At 32.9% G+C, this 26,147-nt stretch overlaps 3 protein-coding genes and 1 long non-coding RNA gene across 9 annotated transcripts; 1 reads left to right on the forward strand and 3 right to left on the reverse strand.

The window, feature by feature from the left end:
* Window positions 1–1,660: 1,660 nt before the first annotated feature.
* On the reverse strand, window positions 1,661–5,999 carry LOC111006852 (uncharacterized). 2 transcript variants are annotated; one of them, XM_022278936.2, is made up of 5 exons: window positions 5,843–5,999; window positions 4,139–5,034; window positions 3,854–4,021; window positions 3,479–3,757; window positions 1,661–1,888 (listed from the first exon to the last, which is right to left on the reverse strand). In XM_022278936.2, exons 1-4 carry the CDS (start codon window positions 5,994–5,996, stop codon window positions 3,491–3,493), a joined length of 1,485 nt encoding a protein of 494 aa, XP_022134628.2. In that variant the 5' UTR covers window positions 5,997–5,999; the 3' UTR covers window positions 1,661–1,888; window positions 3,479–3,490. The 2 variants fall into 2 exon arrangements, with proteins under 2 accessions (XP_022134628.2, XP_087981559.1); XM_088125433.1 differs by lacking the exon at window positions 5,843–5,999 and adding an exon at window positions 5,666–5,806.
* A 2,074-nt stretch (window positions 6,000–8,073) lies between these two features.
* LOC111006967 (uncharacterized) lies at window positions 8,074–10,566 on the reverse strand. The gene is made up of 3 exons (XM_022279089.2): window positions 9,441–10,566; window positions 8,651–8,812; window positions 8,074–8,552 (listed from the first exon to the last, which is right to left on the reverse strand). The coding sequence occupies exons 1-3, from the start codon at window positions 10,341–10,343 to the stop codon at window positions 8,322–8,324; spliced, it is 1,296 nt and encodes a 431-aa protein (XP_022134781.2). The 5' UTR covers window positions 10,344–10,566; the 3' UTR covers window positions 8,074–8,321.
* A 7,132-nt stretch (window positions 10,567–17,698) lies between these two features.
* LOC111006905 (uncharacterized) lies at window positions 17,699–19,542 on the forward strand. Its single transcript, XR_002600917.2, has 2 exons — window positions 17,699–18,520; window positions 18,863–19,542. It is a non-coding gene; the product is annotated as an uncharacterized LOC111006905 (long non-coding RNA).
* Window positions 19,543–20,706: 1,164 nt separating this feature from the next.
* On the reverse strand, window positions 20,707–25,904 carry LOC111006812 (uncharacterized). Of its 5 annotated transcripts, none has more exons than XM_022278885.2 (3): window positions 25,189–25,885; window positions 22,205–22,764; window positions 20,707–21,525 (listed from the first exon to the last, which is right to left on the reverse strand). In XM_022278885.2, the coding sequence occupies exons 1-3, from the start codon at window positions 25,348–25,350 to the stop codon at window positions 21,522–21,524; spliced, it is 726 nt and encodes a 241-aa protein (XP_022134577.1). In that variant the 5' UTR covers window positions 25,351–25,885; the 3' UTR covers window positions 20,707–21,521. The 5 variants fall into 5 exon arrangements, with proteins under 5 accessions (XP_022134577.1, XP_022134579.1, XP_022134578.1 ...); XM_022278887.2 differs by lacking the exon at window positions 20,707–21,525 and having other exon boundaries at window positions 21,971–22,764; window positions 25,189–25,473; window positions 25,729–25,881; XM_022278886.2 differs by lacking the exon at window positions 20,707–21,525 and having other exon boundaries at window positions 21,971–22,764; window positions 25,189–25,473; window positions 25,725–25,879.
* Window positions 25,905–26,147: the final 243 nt, after the last annotated feature.

The following is a 26,147-nucleotide window of genomic DNA, read 5'->3' on the forward strand; positions in this document are numbered from 1 at the left end:
TTTTGAAATTCTGTGACACCAAATTTAAATAAAATAAAATAAAGTCACAAATAGCAAAATAAATAAATAAATAAATAAAGATCTATGTATTTTTTGAGTTTAACGATCGTGAATCACTACAATCATCGTTAGAGCATGATTAATGTATTCACTAATAAACAAGGATGAAGTAAAAAATTCTTCTAGGGAGGTAGTCTTAAAATTGTATCTTATTTTACGTAACTTTTTTAATTTAAGATCGACTAAAAACATGACTTATCTTTCTTTTACAACAAAATGAGATGAGAGATTCGAACTCACGCTCTCTTAATTAAAGATAGATGTTAATTATTGTTAAACTAAGTACAGGGTGATAATCACTCTCCTTTATTCTTCCTCCCACCCTCTTTAATAAACATATTTGTATGGCACTAAACAAGATTAAATTACAAGAAGTTCTAAATAAGTGTGAAAAATATATTAAAGCTTACTGAAAAGGCATGTATATTAAATAGCTAGAACAAGTGAAAATTACCATTGTTGAGAGAGCACAAGATTGTGGGCAAAACAAAGCATCATTGTTTCATAAGTAGCAATGAAGCTCTTAAAGGGCAGCCCTAATTTTGGCTTTCCTTCGTCCATTTTCTTCCATAGCTCTGCAACTGCAACTTTAATGCTTCTTCTTGGATTATTCTTCTTCTTCTTCTGTTCATCATCATCATCATATTCTTCTCCTTCTTCTTCTGCATTTTCACTTCTTAGCCTCTCATATGATCTTTTGATCCTCCCCATCCTCATTCTTCCCCTTCTTCTCAGCTGCCTCCTCCTAATTTCTAGAGAGAGAGAACTGAAATCACAATAATCTGTGTCATTTATGGCTATCTGATAGGGGGAAGGGAAACTAATGGTGGAAATTTTGATCATCCAACTACCAAATTAGGTATCATTCATAAGTTACATTTAATAAATGAGAACTTAATATTGTGTATAATTATCCTAAGTGATTTATTATTCAACAGTAGTTTTCTTTGCTTTTAAAAAATGGGTATTGCAAAGTGAAAACACTGGTCTGTGTTCTAATAATTAATCCTAGATTTGTGTAGTTTAAAGCTGGGAGATTTAGATTTTTGTAATCCTAGGCCAGTGTTTAGTTTTTATGGTGTTTACTCAATTGTTGGAATGGGATCAAAAATTCACCTCAAAACTTTGTAATCACTCCGTCCAAAACGGTGTAATCTCATTCATCTCTTATAACCTCTTCAATTTCATTATCATTTCCTTATTTCGTGAACCTCACACTTTTATAATACTACTTTACAACTTTTACCAGTTATTTTATACTTATATTATTTCTTTTTGACCTTTGGTTACGAAATTTGTTCGTCATTAAAATTGTCATGAGAAGATTGTCGTGAAAGGTCTATGGCGACGAAATTAACTTCGTCACCATAGGTCCTCTTTGACGACGAAAATAACTTTGTCGCCAAAGATCCTCTCTAGCAACCAAATTTTGTTTAGTCGTCAAAGATGATTTCAGTCGACGAAATTTGGTGCGTCACCGAAAGACTTTATTTCTTGTAGTGTTATATTTAACTTTCACATCGCTCCAAGTAGCATATACATGAATCAAAGTATGAGGGAAAACACCCTAACTAATAAGATTTTGCAATAAACACAAGAATAGTTAAACAAACATTTACTGGACTTAGTTGGAAACTCAAACTTGAGAGAGTAGAAAGTAGGTGAACAAATCACCTAACGAAAGGCATGTCATTTAAGAAGAAAGAGCTTAGGGAGGAAAAATAAGCAGAAGATTACAGCCCAAGCTTGAAAGAACTTTGACAATGGCTTTAGGGCTTTCCCTTCCTAGCTTAGCTTGCAAGGTAATTAATGCCCTTGGCGCTCCCACCTGCACAAACCCTAGCTAGTTTAATAAACAGTCATTTTATGACTCGTTTGGTAACATTACTATTTTCTCATTTTTAATAAAGAAAAATGAATTGCATGACTCCAATAACCATGAATTGATCAAGTATCATAAAACAATTTTTTATTTATATTTTGGAACAAATTGGAAATGAGAACCAGAAAAGAGAAACTTGTTTTAAACATTGTTTCCAAAATTTCAATACAAATTTGAGAATGTTCCTAAAAAAAAAAAAAAGAAATATAGTTAGTTGTAAAATGCTTAAATTTCTTAAGAAAATTGTAAACGAGAAACAAGAAATAGAATCGCTACCAAAGCCCTTAATACCTCTTAAAAATAATAATAAAGTTACCATATTTAAAGACAAATTTATTTTAAAAAATTAGTTTTCAAAAATCAATATTGAATTGTATAAATTTAGCTAGAATTCTAAAGACATGTACTCTCCGCTCTAGTTCCTATTTTGATACCCGAACTTTCAAAATGTATATTTTAGTTCTTGACATATAAAAAGCAAACATTAGTTTGATCCTTAATATATTATTTTGTCACCTATTTTATTACTTACTCAAGAGTACTCTTAATTTACATGGCTTGAATAGATATGCTCACATTATAATCATATTAGTAATAATATACATACTTGAAGTTCATATATTGCCAATTTGTTGAGAAAATTAATAAATATAAGGAATATTTTAAGTTCAGAAAGCAAAAGGAACCTTTTAAAAGTTTAGAGCCTGTCCGATCAATGTTCTTGTCTCTCTCACTTCTCGTTTATCTAATTTTTGAAAAATATAAACATTTGATAACTATTTACATTTCTTATTTTTGAAACAATTCTAAAATTGTGTACAAATTTTAGAAACAACAAAACCAAGTTGTTCGTATCTACAATTTGTTCAAAAACGTAAATAAAAGTATTCTTTTAATATTCTTATGTTATAAAAGCGTAATAAATATTTGAAAAGTCAATAGATGACATAAAAATTTTAATTTTAGTTTTAATTTTAAAATAAAATTTAATATAAAAACTTTTACTTTTCCAATTTAAACTTTTAGACAACGAGAGAAAAGTTGCAATAATTATGAAACATGTTTTTGTTTTTTTTTTTTTTCATTTAAAAAGAAAGAATGAACAAAAAATAAGGTTTCTATTTATTAAAAAAAGGAGGAAATAAAAAACAAAAAACAAAAATAAAAAAGGTTACCAGACCTAATGACCCAAACCTACTAAAATAGAGATTTAACCTCGGTTTGGCATTTCAAGAAATGATTTGAACTTCGAGAAGTTATTTTAAATTCTTTATCTTGTTTTGGATTATAGAATGATTTAAAATGAATATATATAATTAAATTTGTTCGTTAAGAAAAAGAAAATGAAAGGTTTAATGATACAGGTTTTTAATCAAAATTCATTAACAAAAATCAAAACATCACAAAGTTGAATAAATAATTTACTCTAAAATTCTATAAAATCCGACACAATCCAATTATTCCGTGTTTTTTTTTTCAATGTAAAAATTCAATTTGAAATTAGGTCAAGAGCAGTTGAAATGCGTTGTGATTCACCTGCGCGTGAGATTAGATATTGGTGTCATCAGGAACCTTGGATAATGCTTCCATTTTAAGCAATGATTTTGGCAATTTTTGTGCGACCATAACATGGAACAGAGCCATAACACCTGTATGATTCTGCGTGGGATCATATTTAGATTCAACCGTCATCATTTCTCCATTATTTATCTTTACAGAGCCTGGCTGCGGATAACAAGTCGACATTCCAACTAAATACCCAGCTTCATTTCCTTCTCCATAAATTGGTGAAGAAGAACATAACACCCTTCCATCCTGTGATCAAATCATCATACCCCATTTACACAAATTAAACACACTAATTCAATTCAACTTTTGTTCAAACTTAAAAAGAGCTGTAAATTGGATTACCTCTCCATAAAGGGTTGCACCAATTCCTCCAATGTGCTGATGAGCCACCCCATAGATCACATACCCACCACTTGGAAGCATTAGCCTTGTCCTTTTTGTGGCATTGCACTCATCATAACCCTTGTTTGTCGGATTATTATTGCAATTAGCAACCACGTCATATTCCACCTATATGAAACACGGGAGAATATCAATATTCATGCGGTTGCATCTATTCAAATTATATATATAAAAAGTTAGAACGTAAGATTTTGTCTCCGAGTACGAAAGAGGAAGTGCACTTACAAGACAGTGATGTTGAGGATCTTGATCAGAATCATCTGTGAATGGGTTCCAAGTATCAGTGACATCAAATATATAAACCTCCACAGGAACCACGAAATCATCCCAATCCACCCACTTCACAGTATATCTCACAAACAAATTTCTTCCATAACCACTTCCACTTACTCTACACTGTGCTCCATCATAACAACACCTCAATCCTCCTCTGTAATGTGGCCCCAAAGGCACTCCAAATTGATCTGCAGTAACATTATACAAATCACACCAGCACTCCATACACCCCAATTTGTTCTCTGCCCCTCGAGTATCTATAACATGCACATTCAGGCACCACCTCTCTTCATACCCTGCAGGAACCTGTGAAGCATCCCCAACTTCTATCCCATATGGGTGTGGAAGAAACGTCGACGTTTCTCTTGATTCAGACCCCATGCCATAGAACTGCGGCAAGCTCTGTTTTTGGCAGACCCCATTGTTGCCTGCAATCATGAAATCTGGCTCCTGAAGTTGAGTGAATGAAGTATTGGGATCTGGGTCTGCTGCGTCTTTGCGTTGGTAGTACCTCACGGCGGCCCAGTGGTGAAGATATGCTTCGGAGAGTGGCTGGGGATTGCCTGATTCGTCTACAATTTCGACATGATCGAAACTCTTTATGGCGATGTGGGATTTGGGGAAGTTGATGTGGTAGTAGAATTTCTCCGCCACTGAACCGGGCGTTAAAGTGAATAATGGGGACAGAAAAGTTTGGGTTTTTATGATCGTTTTCATTTGGACGTTTCTTCGAACTCCTTCCGCGCATGGCAGTGGCACCATCGCATTCGCCATTATGATCACTGCAAAAGGGAGCAGCCAGCTGTACTGCAACATTTTGTTGATCTTCAGATAATTCTGATCACCTTCAAAGATCATGTCACAGAAAATCAAATTATAAATGTGTTTTTTCATGTAGCAAATTTCTTTTTTTTTTCTCAAAATTATTTTTGTCCCTTAATTTATAAGTCTAGTCCATGTGTCTAATAAATGTTTTATCAAGCACAACGAACTATGATGATATTTGTATTTTTCTTATAAATCCAACGTGAATAGTCTTTAGACTTATTTGAAAATTTTAAAATTCAGACATAAAATTGAAAATATAAGACTAGACACAAAATTCGATCGTACGAACTTTAATCCTTTCTTCATTTTAACCGAGTGATAAATTTAAATACTATTAGGGTAACTTTCAATCTTTCTTCATTGGAATATTTTCTTTTGGTTCATGTACTTAAAAAAAACAACTAATTTGATTTTTATTTATAAAACTTTAACATAAATTTTATTACAATTGAAACATTTCAATACAGATTATGACTACATTTAAAAAAAGAATGAAGTATTATGATATAAAGAAACAATATCGAGAAGATGAGATCCAAATTTTTAAAAGAATCAAAATCTCAACGAACATGGTAGGACAAAAATGAATGGAAACAGAAAAATTATAAACATTAATAAGTAATCAGTAAGATAGAATAGCATGCTGACCAATAAAAATATGAACTATAAACAGCTATATTCAAAGCTTTTAAGTGGATTAGTAATGAGGAGAAAAATCAAAGAAGAATTAAGAAGATAATTAAGAAACATAATGAAGCGAAGGAGAGGATTGGAAAAGAAATGGAAACAGAATTAGGAAATAAGAATGGCCGGATGATGAGTTACCGTAGTGGATGACGACGGCGACGTTATACAGAGACTTGAGAAATTGGAGAGAAAGGTCGTCGCCTTTAAGCGGATGGAGATTATGGTTGGGAACTAAGTGGATCAGCCCGAGACAAAAGATGATAAAGTGGATACAGACTTTGATAATTGCCATATTAATTTGTCGGATTAATGGCCACATCATGTACACCAACTTAAATCTTATCTGCCTAATAAAAATATAAATATACCCAATGAAACCTAACACGGATTTATAATATAATAGAAGTGAGTTACTATATGTCAATCGGTTGATATAGTATTAGAGTCCAAAAAACTCAAACGAGTATCCGGTCTAAAAATAGAATCCGATCTAAGATTGGTGAACATTAAGGGACATGTCAATGATGGTTTATACTACAAGTAAGTTACTTCTCTCGCCAATTAGTTATTGACACCTGATTAAAAAGTCGTAAGTTTGAAATTCTCTCACCTCTACTTGTTGAAAAAGTTTTGGTTTTTTCGGAGGGAGAAGGAAGGAAGGACCAAATGAATTGAAGGACGAATCTATAGAGAAACATTATTTTATATTTTTATTGGTCTCTTTACCATTTACATTATATTATAAAAGAATTGATGAAATATAAATTAACATCAACAAAATATTGTTAATATTAGAATAGTTCAACGCTTAAGCTATCTTGTTAGCTTTGTAAAAGTCATTTTAAAAACAAAAGTGAAGATTTATTAGTAAATTTAAATAATTTTTATGAATTTTTTTGTCTAACAACATTGACATTTTATCAATATTTTTTATTTACATTTCTATAAATTGAATAGATACATCTGCCCTCAAATTGATGTTAGTTCGCTTCTCAATTTTATATGCTTAGTAATTTCCTTTTTTTTTTTGACCTATTAGATATTAATGGAAATTTGTGTTTTATAGACTCTACTTTTCAATTTTATATTCGATATATTTTATGATTTTAAAAAATATTGAATATGATAAATATTTATTAGATACTTTTAAAACTTCAGAAATTTATCAAATATAAAATTGAAAGTTCTATTCGACCTAAACTCTCTAAATTTTGAGACTATACTTGTAATTTTGATTTTTTTTATTTATGTTTCATTGAAATTTATATGAAATATTTAATTATCTTTTTAAGATCAACAGTGAATTATAGGCTTCCTGTTGTATTAAAAAAAAATGAATTGTAAGATATAACTACGCTTGGTTACAAATAAAAAAAATATCAAACAGAATCTCAAATAATCATATATTTTAATCAAGATTTTAAATATTGATAGCGGATAGAAATATCGAAATCTCCGTGTCATGAATGTCGATAAAAATGTATTTAAGGAAAATAGTTATAAAAATAAAAATACTCGAATATTTAAATTAAAAAGAAAAAGCATTTTACACTTTTTTTTTTTCTGAGAAAAGTAATTTACATTAACGTTGATTGATTTGAACTTACGCACGAAAATATCGACAAAAGAAATTAAATACTTGATTAATAACGACAGAAGGTTTGGTGGGGGATGGGATGGATTTGATTGGGCCTTTTCTGCCGACACCTAAGTTTTGGTATCTACACCTGCCGTCCGTAAATACTTACCTTACGTTCGGTCATAAAAAAAAATTTAACAGCTATTCATTTTATTAAAAATCTATTTATAGTTTTCTATTTAATTAGCGAAATTTAGATAGTTGTCGACTTGTCGTTTTGGAGAAAACAACTATTTCTTTTATTAAAAATCTATTTACTATCTCTTAGTTTTCTATTTTTTGTTAATAGTGATGAGGAGATATCAATAGAAAGTATAAGAATATTAGCTAAATTAACTTTTCTTTTTTTTCCATTAACAGGTAATTGATACTATTACAAATGCGATTGGTAAATAGTATAAAGTATCAAATATGTAGGAGGTAGTCCAATCTCGTCCTATATACTATTACAAATGCGATTGGTAAATAGCATAAAGTATCAAATATGCATGCATTCATTTTTATATTATTATTATATTGAAATAGGCCAATGATTCCATCGTTTATAATCTAAAAGAATAATCACAAGAGATTTTATAAATTAGAAGAGAGATTTTTCTTTTCTTTTTCTTATCTATTTCGAATTTCGAATTTTATTTGATTTTCGTGAGTAAAAAGTTTCATAGGGGTAAGTATCTAAATTTTTCGTAACGGAGTAGCTATATTACTAAGAGATTTTCTCAATTGCTACTACTCAGAAACATGGCCCAATAAAACATGGACAAAGGTTTTATTTTTTTTATTTTAAACTTTGTAGGAAATGAAAGCTGAAATCAAGTCTCCTCTCCTACCTTTCTCTCAATCATATTTAGACATTTAAGATGAAAGACTTCTATCGGAAAATAAGTAGCAACTTCAATGCCAGCCTGAATATAGTTCAATTAGTTTATGAATATTTTTTTTTCTTCGAGTTGTAGATTTAAAAAGAAAAAAGAAATACTAATTTGGAATTTTGTGTGCAACCATAATTTGGAAGAGACCCATAACAGCGGTGTGGTTTTGCGAGGGATCATAGTTGGATACAAGAGTCACCATTTCTCCTTTATTGATCTTCACATAATTACCCAACTTCGGATAACAAGTAGACATTCCAACAACATAACCATTTTCGTTTCCAATTTCATTTCCTCTTCCATAAATTGGTGAAGAAGAACATAAAACTCTTCCATCCTAATCGTACCATTTACACACACAAAAAAAAAAACTAATTCATTTTTTGTTAAAAAAAAAGACTATAAATGAATATATGAAGGCCATAATTGGATTACCTCTCCATAAAGGGTTGCATCAATCCCACCAATGTGCTGATGAGCCACTCCATAGATAATGTAGCCACTGTCTCCCGGAAAGATTACCTTTGATGTTTTTGTAGCATTGCACTTACCATGGAGCTTGTTCGCGAGAGAGCAAGTTTCTACATCATACGCGACCTACAAATAGGCGAGAAGACAAGATATTCATTGCAGCATCAATTGTTGCTAGAAAAAAAAATTACTCACGCTTTTACCGTAGGAATACCAACAATCTAATAGCACAATAATTTATGTGCAAATACTCTCATTTGGAGAAAACACTACAAAATTCTCTTCTCGACTCCAATTACAAAAAGTACAAAAAAATGAGAATCTTTTGACTCAAAACTCGTCCTTTGAATTTAGCTCTAAAATTGATAAAATTAAAAAAAAAGGGAAATTGTGGTGGATAGCAAAAATCATTTGTGTATTTCAAAATATGTCTCCTATTTCTACACTCATATTAGTAGTATGATAGATAGATATATATCATTTAGGTAGAATTTGAAGATTCACCATTGGAATTACTAATTCCTAGATAGGTGGCGGAGTTTAAATTCATTCATTCTTAATTAACTCTAATCTATTTGGACCAATGAGCCACGTTTATATCAGGTCAAAGTGTTTCATCAAAACTTAAAAAGGGATGAATTTCTTTTAAAAATTCAATCTTTCAAACGTGAGATTTTTGAACCTTTAAAAACCCAACACTTTTAACCTTTTTATTGATCCTTGAAAAATAGCTTTAAAAAGTGAGAGAACTTACAAGGCAGTGATGCTGTTGATCAGATAGTCCTGTTGAGTCATTCAACAATGGGTTCCAAGTATCAGTGACATCAAATATATAAACCTCCACAGGAACCACAAAATCATCATCCCAATCCACCCACTTCACTCTATATCTCACATACAACTTCCTCTCCTCTCCTTTATAACCTTCCCTCACTCTGCACTGCGTTTGATCATAACAGCACAGCTTCCCTCCTTTGTAATCCCCTTTCAATGGCCGCCCAAACTGATCCTTCGTAACATTATACAAATGGCACCAGCAATCCGTACACCCCATCCTGTCCTCCACGCCCCTGGTGTCTATTACGTGTACATTAAGGCTCCACCTCTCTTCATACCCTGCAGGGACCTGCACGGCATCCCCAACTTCTATCCCATATGGGTGTGGGAGAAACGTCGACGTTTTTCTCGATTCCGATCCCATGCCATAGAACTGCGGCAAGCTATGGTGTTGGCAGACTCCATTGTTGGTAGCGATGATGAAATCTGGTTCGTGAAGTTGAGTGAATGAAGTATTGGGAGTTGGGTCTGGCGCGGTGCTGTGTTGGAAGTACCTCACGAGGGACCAGTGATGGAGGAATGTGTCGAAGAGTGAGATGCTGTTGCCTGATTGGTCTACAACTTCAAGGTCGAAGCTTTTTATGGCGATGTGGGGTGTTGGGAAGTTGATGTTGTGGTAGAATCTCTCCATTACTGAACCGGGTGTGGAAATGAATGGTGGGGAAAGAAAAGTTTGGGTTTTTGTGATCATGTTGTTGTTGTTTATTTGATTTTGAACAGCTTGTGAGCATGGAACCGTTGCTATGATCAGTGCAAGAGGGAGCAGCCACCGGTGCAGCATTTTGCTCTCTAAATAGTTCCCTAAAAAAAAAACAAACATAAAGAACTGAACTGATTGGGTTCGAGTAGGTTCAGTTTTAAGAGAGCCAGGTAGGGATGTTCATGGGTGTAGCGGGGCAAGGATGAGGAAGCCTCCCCGTCCTCAGCCTCGCCCTCCATTTAATTTTCCGTTCCGGCTAAATTTTCCATAAGGGAGCGGGACAGGGATTGGCCGCGTAAGGATGGGAATTTTTCTCCGTTTCTTTTTTTTATTTTTAAATTATTTTTTAATAAATATTTTTTAAAGAAAATTTATCTAATTACTTAATTTCTAAGACTTAATCCTCTCAAATATATATTAGGTAAATGGATAGATAAAATATATGAAATAATATAAATAATAAAATAATAAAGAAAATAATATAAATATTAAAAAAATGACGGGACGGAAAATATTCCCATCCCCATCCCCATTTAGGTGGTGGGGAAAATTTTTCCCTCATTATTCCGCCCTGCATAAAATTTAAATGGCAATATTCCACCCTATTTAGGTGCATTCCCGCCAGACAGTCCCATAGAAAAATGAACATCTCTTCAGTTAGAATTGAGAATTTTTTAATGGAGTGATACCTACTGTTCTTTTCACCTGTCTCAAACTTCGTTAGAAGACTAATGTTAACGGTGCAAATAAAGTTCTACGTTTGTGGAGAGAAGAAAGATCTGCTATTAAATACTTCGTATTAATAGATAAACCAAAACTAAAGTCATAAAAATTATGTTAAATGGAAAATATCATACTAACAAAAACTTAGAAGAAAGTGATTGTAAACTTACAATATATCTCAACGGGATGCAGTACTAATGAGAGGAGAAGTGAGTTGGTCATCCAAATCGCTAATGGAGTATCATATATTCACTTTGTTTACCCACTAGTGTTAATTTAATTATATATTTAATTAAATATATAAATTATTATAAATAAATAAACATAATAAATAGAAATAATTGCTTTATTTAATATTTGTATAGGGTGGGCTTAATATTTATTTTATTATAGTTAAACAAACTTTTAATCATATATTAATTATTTAATTTTAATGCGTTAACTTAATTTAGGGTAAAAATACATTTTTTAATGCTTATAATTAATTACTCAATTAAAATGATTCATTAATTTCTCATGAGGTAATCTCTATTAATTGTTTTAAATTAATTTTAATTAGTTTATTAATTAATATATCATAATTATATTATATTTCTCATATTATTCCTATTAAATAAATACAAACACGCATTCTATTCTAATGAAGATATGATAACATTTTTATGCAAAATCAAATACAATAATATTTTTGCTTATAAAAAAAAAATTTGTATTTCTAGACATATTATTCCAAAAACATTTTATTTTCCGATGGCATTTATGGAAGGTCATGGAAAAGAGCATTTCTATAAGTTGGGGTATAATAGAAATGATAATGGAACCTTTTCTCTCTTTTTCCCCATTTTTAGGAAAGAAAAGGCTCTGTGGAAATATGATTGCAATTTTAAATCTATAAATTTTGGACAAATTTAAAAAATAATATAATTTTTTGTTTTTTATGGGCAAGGATTGGGTTCCAATGGTATGGGCTTTGAGCTTGATCAAATGTGGGCTTCCTCCTTTTTTCTGATGGAGGGTTAGTGGGCCGTTATACGAGGCCCAATCATCTAGGTGTGAAGTGTGTGTATATACGCGTATATCTAATGTTGAATGTCAGGATCGTTTAAACTAACATAAATTAATCAAGAAAAAGACATATTAAATCCTAAATATGGATTTATTTATAAAAATTATACTATAATAATTAATGGCTAAATATATAATTTGGTTTCTTAATGTCTAAAAAATTTAGTTTACTATATTTTAACATTTTCAATTTAGTTCTTGTTACATTGACTAATGATAAACTCAGGAAAAAAATAGTTGTTTAAGATAATAGAGTTTCTAGTTTCTCAAGATTATAAGAAATTGATATAAATTTCAAATTTTTTTTTACTGTCGATCTTTTTCCCCTCTAAATTTTACCCATTCAATTACTATGTAAGTTTATCATCAACTAGTTTTTACCGTTATTTATAGTGAGGGGACTTAAATTGGAAAATGTTCAAATATGATGGGCTAAATTGAAACTTTTAAAACAGTAGAGATTAATTTTTTTAAAAAAATCTCAAACATGATTAAAATATATATTTAACCCAATTAAAAATATGATACTTTCCATATAACTTGGACTTTTTTCTTAGTTCAACGACAACATGATACTGACCAGTAATTAATGGATGCATTCAACTTGTCCTTAGCTAGTGAACACAGTGAAGAAAATAAGACCATTAATTTATAAGAAAAACAGAGGTCAAACATTTAGGGCCTATTTTGGTTTTTGGTTTGTTTGTTGTTTGTTGTTTTCTGTATTTAAAAATTTATGATAATTGTTTTTTGTTTTTAAACATTGAAAATAAAACAGGGTTAGTAATTAACTATTTTTAGTTATATTTTTTAAAGTTAGAAAATTGAAAATATATATTAGAGAGAGAAAATTCTATGTAGACTACAAATAGGAATGATATAGGACGGGAGTGAGGATGTCTCTCCCATACACTGTATTGATGAAAATTTGTAGTTCTCCATTTCCACCTTGTTCTTCATTTCGAAAATGGAGATCCATGCTAAAGAATTCTTATTTGGGGACGGAGATATTTGCGGGAAAAACTACCAATTTTATAATTCATTTTAATTATTTTTAGAATTTAAGAAATAAAAAAAACTGTAATAAATATATAGATTAATTATTTTTAAAATTATTATTACTAGTATAAATAATTAGTTAAAAGTATTTAATATTTTATTCACAATTTAATAAATATGTCAATAAAATATATACAGATTATTTAGAAAATGGAATCAGAAGACGGTCGGGACATGTATTTCTTATTTAGAGATAATAAATATGCCAAAGAAAAAAAAGTTTGAGTATTTGAATGAAAAATGAGATTTTAAAATCGTCTTTGAGGAAAACAAAAACAAAAACAAAAAATGGAAATGGTTATCAAAGGGCCTATTTTAAAACAAAAAAAAAAAACAAAAATATTCACCGAACGGACTCTTAAATTCCCATACTTAAAATTGTTATACTTGGTTTCTACCATATTTGGTCGTTGGTGTCGTTTATTATTAGAGAGAGAAAAAAATACCAAAAAGGAGGATTGAATTAGGACAATCTCATATTTTTCCATAATTTGCTCAGAATATTAGTAGTAATCCAAAAGTTCCTCAAAATTCTTAGAAGCATCCATACAAAAAAACCAAAGAATATTCTTTGAGAATATTTGTACAACTCAGATGTAGAGCTTCTAGTTTTCAACCATAGATTGTGAATTTCTGTATCCTCTCGTCAAATTGTCTCAGATAATTATTTGTCAAATACGATACAATGTTAATTTTGTATATCATTCGTGTTCATCATTTTTTTCCTTTAGCTTAATATTTCAAATTTTCATCCTCAAAATGATGTGGTTAATATATCTCTATCTCTTCTAAGTCATAGGTCATTCATTATATATGTCGGTCAAATAGCCTCTTGCAAATCATTAGGTTTACTTAGCATCTTCGTAAAGACAGAGCCTCCTGCGAATCATTAGAGCGATTGTGATTGGACTCCCTGCCTCCACCGAAAAAAATATTGAGTAAAATAATAGACACGTATCCTCCTCGAAAAAGTATGGAAAGAATAATATTTAAGAGAAATTAAACCATTGGCTTTGGGGTATCTATATGTGGAGAAGGGATACACAGACTTTGAGAGAATTGATCAAGAATGCCAATTTTGAGTATAGAGAGAAAGAGTGATCAAATCAAAGTCCATCCAGAAGGGGAAAGCAAGGGCAAGGGCATATCAAGTAGTCAAATCCATTCAAGACTGGGAAATGGGAATAATAGTCTCAATTAATTACTCCCACAATAATCAATTTGGATAAGCCCAATTTGTAGAAGAATAAAAACATATTATGTTTTTTGGGAGAGGAATTCTTTAGGCACTAGTTTCTTTTTATCAAGAAACAGCCTACTTTAAACGCAACCCAACACAACATGTTTCTGCTCCTTGCTCTTTCAACATTCCAAAAAAAGCAGTCAAAAAATTAGATGCCAAAAAAAAAAAAAAAAAACTCTCTGTGCCCCTTTGATCATTTCGTAGTTTGCTCCCAACACAGCTTACGGTAGCAAGCTCAAAAAGCTTCTCTATATGAATGTTGTTGTTGAGACGTACGTAAACGTATAATTCAAATGGATAAGACACATATTACCATATCTAAAGTCGACTATACTGTTAGAAGTGCAAACAAATTTCATTCATATGAGCCGGCCTTTTTACAAAAGCAAAGTCTCACGAGGGCTTATGTTTAAAGAAGATACTATCGTACCATTGTGGAAATTTGGAGAGAGTCTAGTGTCCCAACACATTGTTCGAATTCTCTACTTCTACGATAATAGTTGAACTCGGCTAGTGATTGTGAGGCCTCAATTCTTGACGGGAGGGGACATCAAAGGCCTTTGCGCTTCCATCCTTTGGAGATAGAGAGGGAGTTCATAACCATTTTTTAGTTTTTCCATGTTTTTAAAGAATTTAACCATGATTTTTTCGTGTTGTCAAAGAGTTGAACATTTGAAAAATAGATTGCGAGTGTCTAATCAAATTGATCCGATCTCATGTAGGAACAAGGTTCAAGTTTATCGAACTGTTAGGTTGCCTCAACTGCATTTACATCACTGCACCCCACTTGATAAAGAATAGAACGAGAAATATGGAGAGATGCATATACTGCACTTCCACTTGATAAAGAATAGAACGAGAAATATGGAGAGATCCGCTGTATTTTTGGTTGAGACTCAATTATGAGGGCATTCGTTAAGGGGCATATAGTGAGTGAATGATGAATGTGAAAGTGGGGTGTCGACACGTGTAGTGTTGGAGGTTTTTCCATAGTCGTGTTCTTGGTTATTTTGTTATCTGAAAATGACCCAACAGCCCCATTTCAAGATAAGAAATATGTGTCGAGGGATCTCAACTTTTCTTTTCTTTTCTATTATTTCTCAATGTTTTTCTGGCAACAAGTTGCTCCTTAGGGATTTAATCCACAGAAAATCTCTCTTTCTGTATGTGGAAGATGCTAACTTTGATACCAAATCAAGTTCGAGTGGAGTTACGATCGACACTATTTGTTAAAAAATACGTATAAAAGATTAAATTTACCTTTAGCTTATTAATCCTGTGTTATAAATTCTCTTGTTTCTCTGTTGGAAAAGTAACCTCTTGACTTCTCTTTCTGAATGAGAAAGAAGTTTTAGGCTTTAACCTTGACCAAAATTCTCTTGTTTCTCTGTTGGAAAGTAATCTCTCCAACTTCTCTTTCTAATGGGAAAGAGGTTCAGGCTTTAACCTTGATAACAAACACTACAACAAAATAATATAGCTTTCAGTGACGAAATTTCGACGATAAACTATATTCATCGCATATTACACGACAAAAAGGTTGAAGATCAAAATCCGTCGCATTATAAAGCAACGAAACGAGGTCAAGTAATATGTATCAGACATTAAATTTAATATAATCATAACCCCAATCGATAATCATTTCATTTTATTTTTACTGTTTTAAAAATTAAGTTAAAACATTTTACTTTCACCTATATATTTCTTTACCTTGTTATTTACTTTATTTTTAAAAGCGTTTTCAACCCATTTTTAATTTGTTTTTGAAATTTTGCCAAGAATATAATGTGTACTTTTAAGCAAAATGAAAAGTACACTAATAAAATTGTGAGAATAATACAGCACAATTTAAGAAAACTAAAAACTAAAAATTAAAAATAAAATCCACTTTTAAAGTAAAGGATGACTTAACTTTTAGTAAAACAAATTAGGAGTACGAGATCTTGAACCTCTAACTTTATATACGTGTCAATTATCGAGTTATGCACTAAACTCTTTTGATCTTTCTTCGTCTCGTTTCTAGACTTCCATTTTTCTTTCTTTATACCTTTTTCAAGGTCTACCAAGACAGAGAAAGATGAACCAAGACATCAGCTTTCTTCTTCAACTACATCCTTCCGATCCGAGTCGAGACTGACCTAGTGAGGGATATCGGGGTTAGTAGTCAATCATGAGGACGTTTGTCCCCGGCATAAGCCATTTGAAGGCTATCCGAAGTAGCGAGTTGAAATTAATTATTAACTATTTTCGTAAGATGTCATTTATTTTCTTCCTATTTTATATAATAGCCCTTGTTTTTTCCCTTGTTTTTTTTTTCTTTTTTTAAGCATTATAGCGCCCTAGCTTAGTTTCCAAATAGGTATAAAAGATCAAATTTTTAGCTTAGAACTTTTTTGATTCACTATTGATTGAACAAGACGCACACTCCAAAATCCCTTTCTAGAAGCATAATCTGGGTATTGCATGGCACTATTCTCAAGGTCTGCACTCGTCACACAGAATTTAATATAACCCACCAAACAAAACCATATTAAATGATTTTTACTTCCATTTTTGAGAGTTCCTACCAGCTATATTTCCCTATAACTTTGATTGTTTGATTCTGTGTAAGGAAAATTTGAGAAGTTTCTCATTAACTAAATTAAGTGCTGGTGAGATGTGATGATGGTGACTCCTCGAACCATGCATCCATTAAAGTTGACACTGTTTTTTGGGGTGATAGAATGTGGCTGGGTCCAACCTTTAAAGTTGATTTATTACATCTTCCTTTGAAAGAATAAATTCAACCCACAACACAACATGTCATGTTATAGAATAATATAATATTCACTCTACATAGAAACAAACAAGAAGAAAATTTTTAAAAAAAATCTCAAAATTTTACCATCTCCCCACTACTATATGCAAGTTTTGGTACAAACCCTAGCTTTTTTTTTGGTATGAAAAGTTCTGATTTTTTTTTCTTTTTTGGGTATGAAACCCTAAATCAAGATATGGGTTTTGTTCTTGGCTGCATTAATTCAAGTGGGTCTCACCCCATTTCGAAGAATGAGTCAATTTAAAAGGAAAAAAAAAACAAGATGAGAATCATAACAAACTGACCTTGGACCTGATTTTTTGTGCGGATTTTGTGCAATTTATACTGCAAAACTCAGGCTGTACTGTACAGTGTACACACAGTACACTGAAGAGATTTTTCTGCTGAATTTTTCAAATCAAACCCTTTTTTCACCTTCTTCTGTCACTGCCTAATTTGGCTCATTGATGAAATGAAAAAACTTCATGATTTTACACGACACCCATTATTACATTCTCTCTTATTTCAGTATATTGTAAAGTATTTGAAAATTTTATCAATGTTTTTCTAATTATCAATTAATTTTTCCTTTAAGTTGTAATTTTTTTTATTTGCCTATACCTTAAATCATCAGGTGGGGTTGGTAAGATAGCTTTCTGATATGGGTAAGAATAAGATGAGTAGGCAAAAAGTTTCTGTTGTGAAGATTTTGATTTTGGTCCCGTGAGAAACGGTTAGAATTTTGATAGTACATTGGAAAACAGCCACATATATTTTTGGAGGGTGTGATACCCTTTTGAAAGAAAGAAAAAAAAGCCCTTCAAAGCTAAGTATCTACCTTTTTACCATTGTTTTTCCCCAAATTCTTCTCAAGCTTTCCTATAAATAGTGGCCAATTGTATGGAGTCCTTAATTAGGTTCATTCATCTCCTCTTCTCTCTCTCACTCTTTATTTTTCTTTTTCTCTCTCTCTAAAGTGAAGGTGGGAAAATTAAGGAGGAAAAAACAGGTGATGCTGTTGACAGAAGATAGAGAGCACAGATGATGATATGCAAAAATTAGTTAATTACAAAAGTTTTAGAGTCTGCATCTCACTCCATTTGTGCTCTCTATGCTTCTGTCATCACTCTTCACCCTCCTCAAATCCCACCTTTCATGATCTCTCCTTTTGAATTTCATCAAATTTACTCTCAATTTTATGTGTTGTTTTCCAGTTTATTATAAGTATTTCAAAACTCAGCATTAAAGAATTGCAAATTTGTCTCTCTGCAGATCATTGATCTTTGTTATGTATGTACATCCCTAAGAAATGTGCTGATTTCAGTTAGTGTTGTGTGTTGCAGTCCAAATTGAGCAAAGTGGTGGGGAGAATTGAGATAAAGATGCAATTTTTGATCATGTCCTGTTTGGGTAAGGGTTTATATTAATTCATATTTTTCTCTTATGACTTCTTTTAATTGGGTATTCTCTCATTCTCATAATTGTTTAATTTCCAACTTTCCCTTCTGATCTCAATGCTTTTTTTAATCAAATTCATGCTAACTACCTCCATAAGGACCCGTTTGATAAATTTCCAAACTTTGATGAAAAAGCCCAACTCGTTGGGTAAATTCATCAAAAAAAAAAAAAAAAAGAAGGTTTCCCATAACTGTTGGAATATAGAATAAACATGCAACAAGAGACCAATTTTTCTTTCTAAATCAATTGATAAAGTTCTCTAATTTCTGTTTCTTTTGTGTCATTAAAATGCAGGAAATGAAGGGCTGAAACATCTTGTTTTGAGATGCTTTGCGATGAGGAAATTTAGAGGGTAAAGTGAACATTCTTCAGAGCGGATGAGGCTTATACTCCACTTGCTTTGATTGATTTGTGGGAGAAAGTGGTCAATTTGTGCATTATTTTTGCATATAAATATTAATTGTATTGTGTCTTTGTGACAAAAAGGAAAGAAGAGGGGACAACTGATCAGAGAAGGGTTACAAAAACCAAAGCCCATCATTTTGCATCTCTTCTCAAGCTTCTTTCATAATTTGCACAAGTTCTTCTCTGCTAGGTCTGAGATAAGATTGAAGGGGAAGAACCATAGTTTTAGAGAGATTAAAAAGGTTGGAATAATGTGGCTGGTAGTTTTACATTCTTTGATGTATGCAAGAGAAATTTAAAATTATTTTCTTATGCATTATTTATATCTATATGTTATTAAGGGCAGCTACATTGTGGTTGGTCATATTGTATAATTCTATCATATAGTTTCATTGTGCCAAAATAATTGCACAAAGTTTTGGACTTGGGTACAAGAAACATAATGAATTGAACCCAAAATTCAATAAATAGGTGTTGTGTGGATTAAGAGATACACAATATCTAAAGGTTCTTTGTTATAGTGTAATGAATATATTATCCGATTTTTCTATGAAGTTTTTGTCTTGCAATGTAGATTTTTGACCGACCAATTCTAAAACATTAATATCAGTCATAAAATTGATGTTATTATTTGACGAAAATTATCTGTAAAGGATATGGAACAAAAGTGAGAGAGAAGTGAAACCATCACAAAAATGATTTGAAGATATAATGTTGATGGAAAAAAAATAAATATCTGCCCTAATAAAAAAAAAAGAGATTCCTTTTAGTAAAACAAATGAAGGTGAGAGATTTAAATTCATAACCTCTTTATCGGAGATAGAATTCAATCCAACGGAAAGATGAGAGATTGAGGCTGTTATTTGAGAAAGCGGTATATATTTAGTGGGCAAGTGGGACAATAATATTAGAGATTTAATTTGTTGATTTACATTATTACCTTAAAATTGGTGAAATGCTTGAGGCTTTTGATGGGCTAGAGAGTGAGACACTAGCCCTTTGTCTTTTTGAAGCAAAGGAAAAACACACAAAAGAGGAAAGATATTCCACTAGTGCCCTTGCCGCTTGTGGTCTCCCCCCTTCACCCACTTCCTCAACTTATCTATAAATCTTTTTTACATTTCTCTCTCTCTCTAGAGAGAGATAGCAAAGTTTGGAATCATAATATTCAAAGTGCCTTCTCTTTTTATCAATGTCCCCCACCATTTGGAGGGATTTTTTCTTATTTGATTGTGAACCTACATGATACCATGGATCCCCTTTGTTGCTAAATATCTCTTCAATTATTTAAAACATGCTAAATCCCAACATGAAATTGATAACTTTCGTTTTCTACCAATGAATTGCTCTAGGTGGGGGAAAGAGATTTGAGTCTACTTGAGAGAATTTCGTATTTCAAGTTCAAGATCGAAATAGATTTATTTATGGAATCTAGTTCTTCGTCATGTTACGGTGCTATGAGTCGATTTGTTAGCTCGTTCTTAATTTGCAAACAATAGATACCTTGGACAAGTTGTCTTTAACTTGATCTTTGTTCTTGTGTTGCTCTCTTTAAATGACTTGATGAGTCTCTTTCTGGTAAATGGAAGTTGTCTTCTCTGTGCTATAGGTAAATGGAATTTGATTCTGTTCATCCAATCACCACAAGTTATTGCATGTACCACATTAAAGCTAAGATATGGTGAGAGGCTTCTAGAAATAGGCCATTTGGGATCATTTGACAAGAATTTCAGTTGTGGAAATGGTTGTTACTCCATTTCTCTAATTGCCAAATTAAATCTGCTAAGCATCTGATTTAATGGCCAGTCAAACCATAATGACATCTAACAAAACAGCATAATGATCATTTTCTCATGCAAGGGTCAACCAAAAATCCTCATCTGAGTTTCCCAAATTTAACCAAACAAAACAAGTGCTCCACTATAACCCAAAATCATCAAGAATTCCACTCCAAGACTTGCACTTGTTCAAGATCTTGGGCCACTCCATGAAAATTAGCTTGGAGATGATGATAAGATCAGAGCGACAGCCCCAAATGGAGTTTGTCGAGTCAGAATCACAGAGAAGAAGAAAAAAGCTTGGTGTTGCAGTAATGGTGCACATTTTGACTGTTTGCATCTGCACAGGGGCTTGTCAACGCCACCTTATTGGCTCTGCCAAAGCTGCTGCAGTGGGCTGTGGCTCAATAGTGGCATTTGGCCATATTAGGCAGCTGGGTGACTTTTTGGAAATGGAAAAGGTGAGAGAATTCAGTAAAAGAATATTTGAAGGGAAGGGAAGGGAAGGGAAGGGAGAGGCATCCAAATTGACTTCCCCACATCTCATCATTGCACTGTTACTCACCTTGTTGTGTTCTTGAAATGACAAACAAACAAATTCTGTTGTGTTATTTTCATCTCACCTGGCCACTCTCTTTTTCTTTGTGCTTTGACAATGGAAAGCAAATGTTACTGTTCTGTACAAATTAATCTTGGCCATTAGTGAGTGTCTGCTACAATGCCAGCCAGAGTCCAATGGGGCTAAACGCTGCCGAATTACAGCCATGGCTTTACCTGTAATGGACGCACAATCAGGATCGACATGAGAAAGAGGAAGTAATTACGTTCTTTTGATTTGTTAACAGTACACAGACTATATTCATTTTGCATAGGTGTTGAAAGGACGGACCCAAGATGGTGTTTTTGAGCAAGTCTGACTTTGTGAAATTTGAGGCATGGGAGTTTGGATGATTTGTGTTTTGTTAATGGGTTTGAGATTTATAAAATTTAGTGTGAGAAAGGTCAGTTTTAAAATTCATAAAATTTGGGCATATGGGAATGTTACAGCAGCAGGTCAATGAGCTTCCTTTGTTGATAATGAATTGTGTGTTAGTATAGGAATAGGTTAATGTTATTCTAGGAATAGAGTGCCATTTGGATAGAAATGCCAACTTGAGTGTGTAGCTCAACTGACTAAAGCATATATCTTCAACCAAAAGGTTAGAGGTTCGAATCCATGTTGAAATAAAACAAAAATTGGATGGAATCATTAGGAAGGATTACATTCAAATATACTAGAGTTGCACTTAATTAATCATATCCCATTTTTGGATGATAAAACCAATGATTCATTTGTAGTCACTTCCTCCAAACTTGCTATACAGACAAGTTAATTTTGATGACTATATTTTAGACTGACATGAAAAACATATATTCATAAAACTGCCAAGAGTATTATGAAATATCAACTTACGACGCTTGATGAGCTGATTCCAGATCATCAACTTCCAGGTTCTCCCTCAACGAGCGGCTGTGAAGATGCCGCGTAAAACTTGTAGTTGTGTCCAAGAAATAGAGAACACATGACATTGTACAGCAAGAAGCAAACATGGGGATTGGCCCAAAGATCCAGAGAAAGAGAGGAAATGAAAAGTAGAATGCTCGCAGTCCAACGGACCAGAAGAAACTGCCTCGATTCAAGTTTCTAGCGATGTAATGTATAGATTCTTTGTGATCTCTCCATGTAGGAACAGTGGCCAAGAAGCTAACATGGGCATAATATCTTATCGACTGCACGTTGCATAGAAAGGCAAGAAGGAAGCACAGCAAGATTGAGAAGTACTTGATTGAAGTACAAAGGGCAGACTTGTTGCCATAAATTAAATGCAGCTTTGCATTACTCAAGTCCGCTGAGGTGCTCACAAAAACACCAATTAACGAACTAAGAGTTATTGCTGTTGTTGCTAAAAGTGTAGATGCCATTATGTTGTTTCGTATTGTCTGGACGGTTAAGACGCCATTCTTCAACGGATCCTGAAAATCAGATATCATACATTAAAGCAACATGCATGACAGAAACATTAAAGCTGACAAAAATGGATTACCCATCATATAAATATGTACTAGGAAACTGGCATTGCATAAAATAGGTTCTGCAAAAAGAAGTGAACGTCAAAGTGGAGGATCTACTGTAAAGGAGCCATAGCCATGGACCTCTGTCAAATAGTACAATTGCAACACAAATAGAGTATCTGAACATCTAAGTTGCTTTTGCAGTACGAAAACTTACAAGGAGGCTAAATTGGTATTACGTGAATAAGAAAAAGGACACTGAAGAGCTTCCAGTTTTCAGATGGGAAACAGTCCAGAACTTGAAACATCTTTGGTTTTGCTAAGGAAACGAAATATCCACTCGTGAAGATGATTGTGCTTATTTATTCCGTTCCCACCATATCATCTGTATTTCATAAAATTATGCCCTCCAAGAGGCCTATTTGCTTGAAAGTACCCATAGTTATTAGTTAGGCATAAACTTACATAAACTAATTGAATGGTGCATCTCGGATCTGTATATAGCTCCAAGGGATACACAAAAGAACGAGAGAATATAAGCAAAATAAAATTTAAATCTCTCTGAGCTATTAGAATATATAGACTTGTTTCTCTCCTTTATATAGAGGATATAGCATGCCTAGCAGTACAACACTTGTATTGCTCATCCACAACCCCATTTCCATGGTTCCTCACACACACATAATTAAGGGAGTTAATTATCAACCACACCAACTACCCGAGCTAATGAGAACTGCAAGAACACTTTCCGTCAAGATCCCTAGTTCTTTCCACTAGCTGATCATTTTTGCTCGTGAAAGTGAAAGTAAAAAAGAAAATTATCCATTCCATATAGATTGGAAAAAGAATACTAGACTTCTCGCAAACCACGGGAGCGCCGGGAGCCCGGAGGAGCAAAGCTCATTTTCCTTTCAGGGTAAAGCGGCGCATAAAAAAGGCCTATCAACGAATTCCGGCAAAATCGAGGATCTACGTTACCAAATTTTCCTGTTCAAAAGAGGATCTCTCTTCTTCTTCATTCTCAACAGGAATGCAGAACAAGAAATTGTAAATATGTAAATAGGAATCAGGCGTCAAAACTTATTGGAGCAGAGGGATGTAATTCTCAAATTACATTACTTTGAAAAATAAAGCCATAAACAGCTAACTGAATTTAAAAACAAAATAAGAGACCCATTTACATAAAAAAAGATAAAAGTATCATATTTTCTTCCCACACTTCTCTGCACATCATAAAAGTTGACAACACACCTCTTCTTAGCGAGATCTTTCATATGTCAATCTCATGTCCAAAGAAATTTCATAGATCTTAAAAAAGTCAAATGAAGTCACTTATCCCACTTCACTGTAGCACTTTGCATACAGAATACTGGAAACCTGAGTTTTTCTAATTGGCCAAGTTGACCTGATAGAAACTTTTATCATTTGAACCTTAGTAGCAATTTGCATGGAATTTTTCTATTATAATTAAACCCCCTTGAACCATCATGAGCAAACAATTTTTAACTTCTATGCAAGATGTCCTTGAACTTATCTTGATGTCTCACTAAAAGTGTAATTTTTCTGGGGCATCAGAACAATTAATTTGAGTTCAAATACTAAATCAAGAAAGGAGGTGCAAACTTGTTTTACCCGTCCCTGGGTTATTCTGGTTCAACTTGCAGCCAAATTTATGACTTTTTGGATCAGGAAAATAGGTCACTCATGGATTCAATGTCTCCATTACAGTTTGGAAGAATCTTTAAAAATACAACATGGGTTTAGGTCACCTAAATTTCAATCCCCATCACATGGAGGAATGGTCCTAGCTAAAGCATGCTACCATAAAGATAATAGTAACATGATTTCGGAAAACTCCACTGATGATTTGATATAGCTCGGCGACGTTGAAGGACTATTATCTTTGTATTCTAAAAAGCAATCAATCATGGGATAAGACCGGTCAAAACTGGAGGATTTTAACGTTCCAAGATGACTCATCTTAACAGATACAGAGATGTTGAACGAAAATAATGGAAAAGGTAGTCCTGAAACATTACTGCTACGAAGAGGACGTTCATCTGTCATTTTCTCAAATACCATTCCATCACTATAACGGTGACCACAAGAGCATGAAAAGAACCATTCAGAAATAATAGTCATTCAAGTGATAAAATTACCATCTCATAACCGTCGAAGGAATTTTTAGTACATGCTCAGTACCATTGCCCCACCCAAAAACAGAAACAGAAACAAAACACTACCGAGTAGTTTATAGACAATTTACCATCACAATTCAATTAATAGTGCACCTAATTCTCGCATAATTGTCTGATCAGATGAAGACAATGTTCATGAGTAATAAGCCCCACCTCCAAAAAAAGTTGTGGGAACTCAGAAACTTACAGTCATCATGCTGAACACCCATTGGCGGCGGGACTCGGCGTTGAGGCCAATGACCGTCCGTCTGGGATTCCGAAAAATGGTGAAGACCAACCATGCGTGATAAACAGCCATCAAAGCGAGACCCAGAGGCACGAGCACGAAGTCAAGGGCCGCCTCCTCCATTGGAGTTCAACACTCAACTTTCTCTTCTCGCTTCTGATGATGCACGCTGTTTCTAAACAATGGAAAGCCGAAATAGAACCGTAAAAGCCACTCGGATGGTTCCTATCGAAGGGCTTCAATTCTCTGAAAACGAATTCAGATCCAGCTCGATTTGGGTTTTCAATTTTGAACCAGAATCAACTATTCTTAATTGAAAAAATTACATGTATATAAAATAAAAACAACTAGCTTCTAATAATATGATAAATTTGACCCCGTTGACTCATTCACCATGCAACGGAACGACTAAAGATACCCTCTGATACAGCTATAGAATTAGATAGTAGAAACATTTCATATTTCCAATCAAGTTTCAACATCAGTTCAGTTCTCACCCACTTTTTTGAGCAGTAAAAAGTCGCCGCTGTTTTTATTGGCCAAACCCTAACCATTGATGAGCTTCGACGATGACTTGGCCATGAATGGAAGTATAAACAAAGAGGGATTTCCACAATCGGTTCAAGTTCAATTGTGGTTTAGCGGCCATATTGGACCAAAAAGAAAGGGAAAAAAAAAGTGAAAACCCCATTTAAATTTGGACTTTTATATCAATCAACTTATAAGTTATATGACAAAATAGTATATTCTCCGATGTATATATGTTATATATATTAAATTTTATTTTAACTAGAAATAAAAATAAACCAACTTAGATATATAATTTCAATTTAGAGGTCCTTAATTCAAATCTCTATTTTCATAAATTATTATAATAAAAATAGGAGAATAATTATCCAATTTATTTTCTTTTATGAGAA

The sequence above is a fragment of the Momordica charantia genome, assembly GCF_013281855.1.
Source record: "Momordica charantia cultivar OHB3-1 chromosome 6 unlocalized genomic scaffold, Mcharantia_2.0 BLBB01000006.1, whole genome shotgun sequence".
NCBI lineage: Eukaryota > Viridiplantae > Streptophyta > Magnoliopsida > Cucurbitales > Cucurbitaceae > Momordica > Momordica charantia.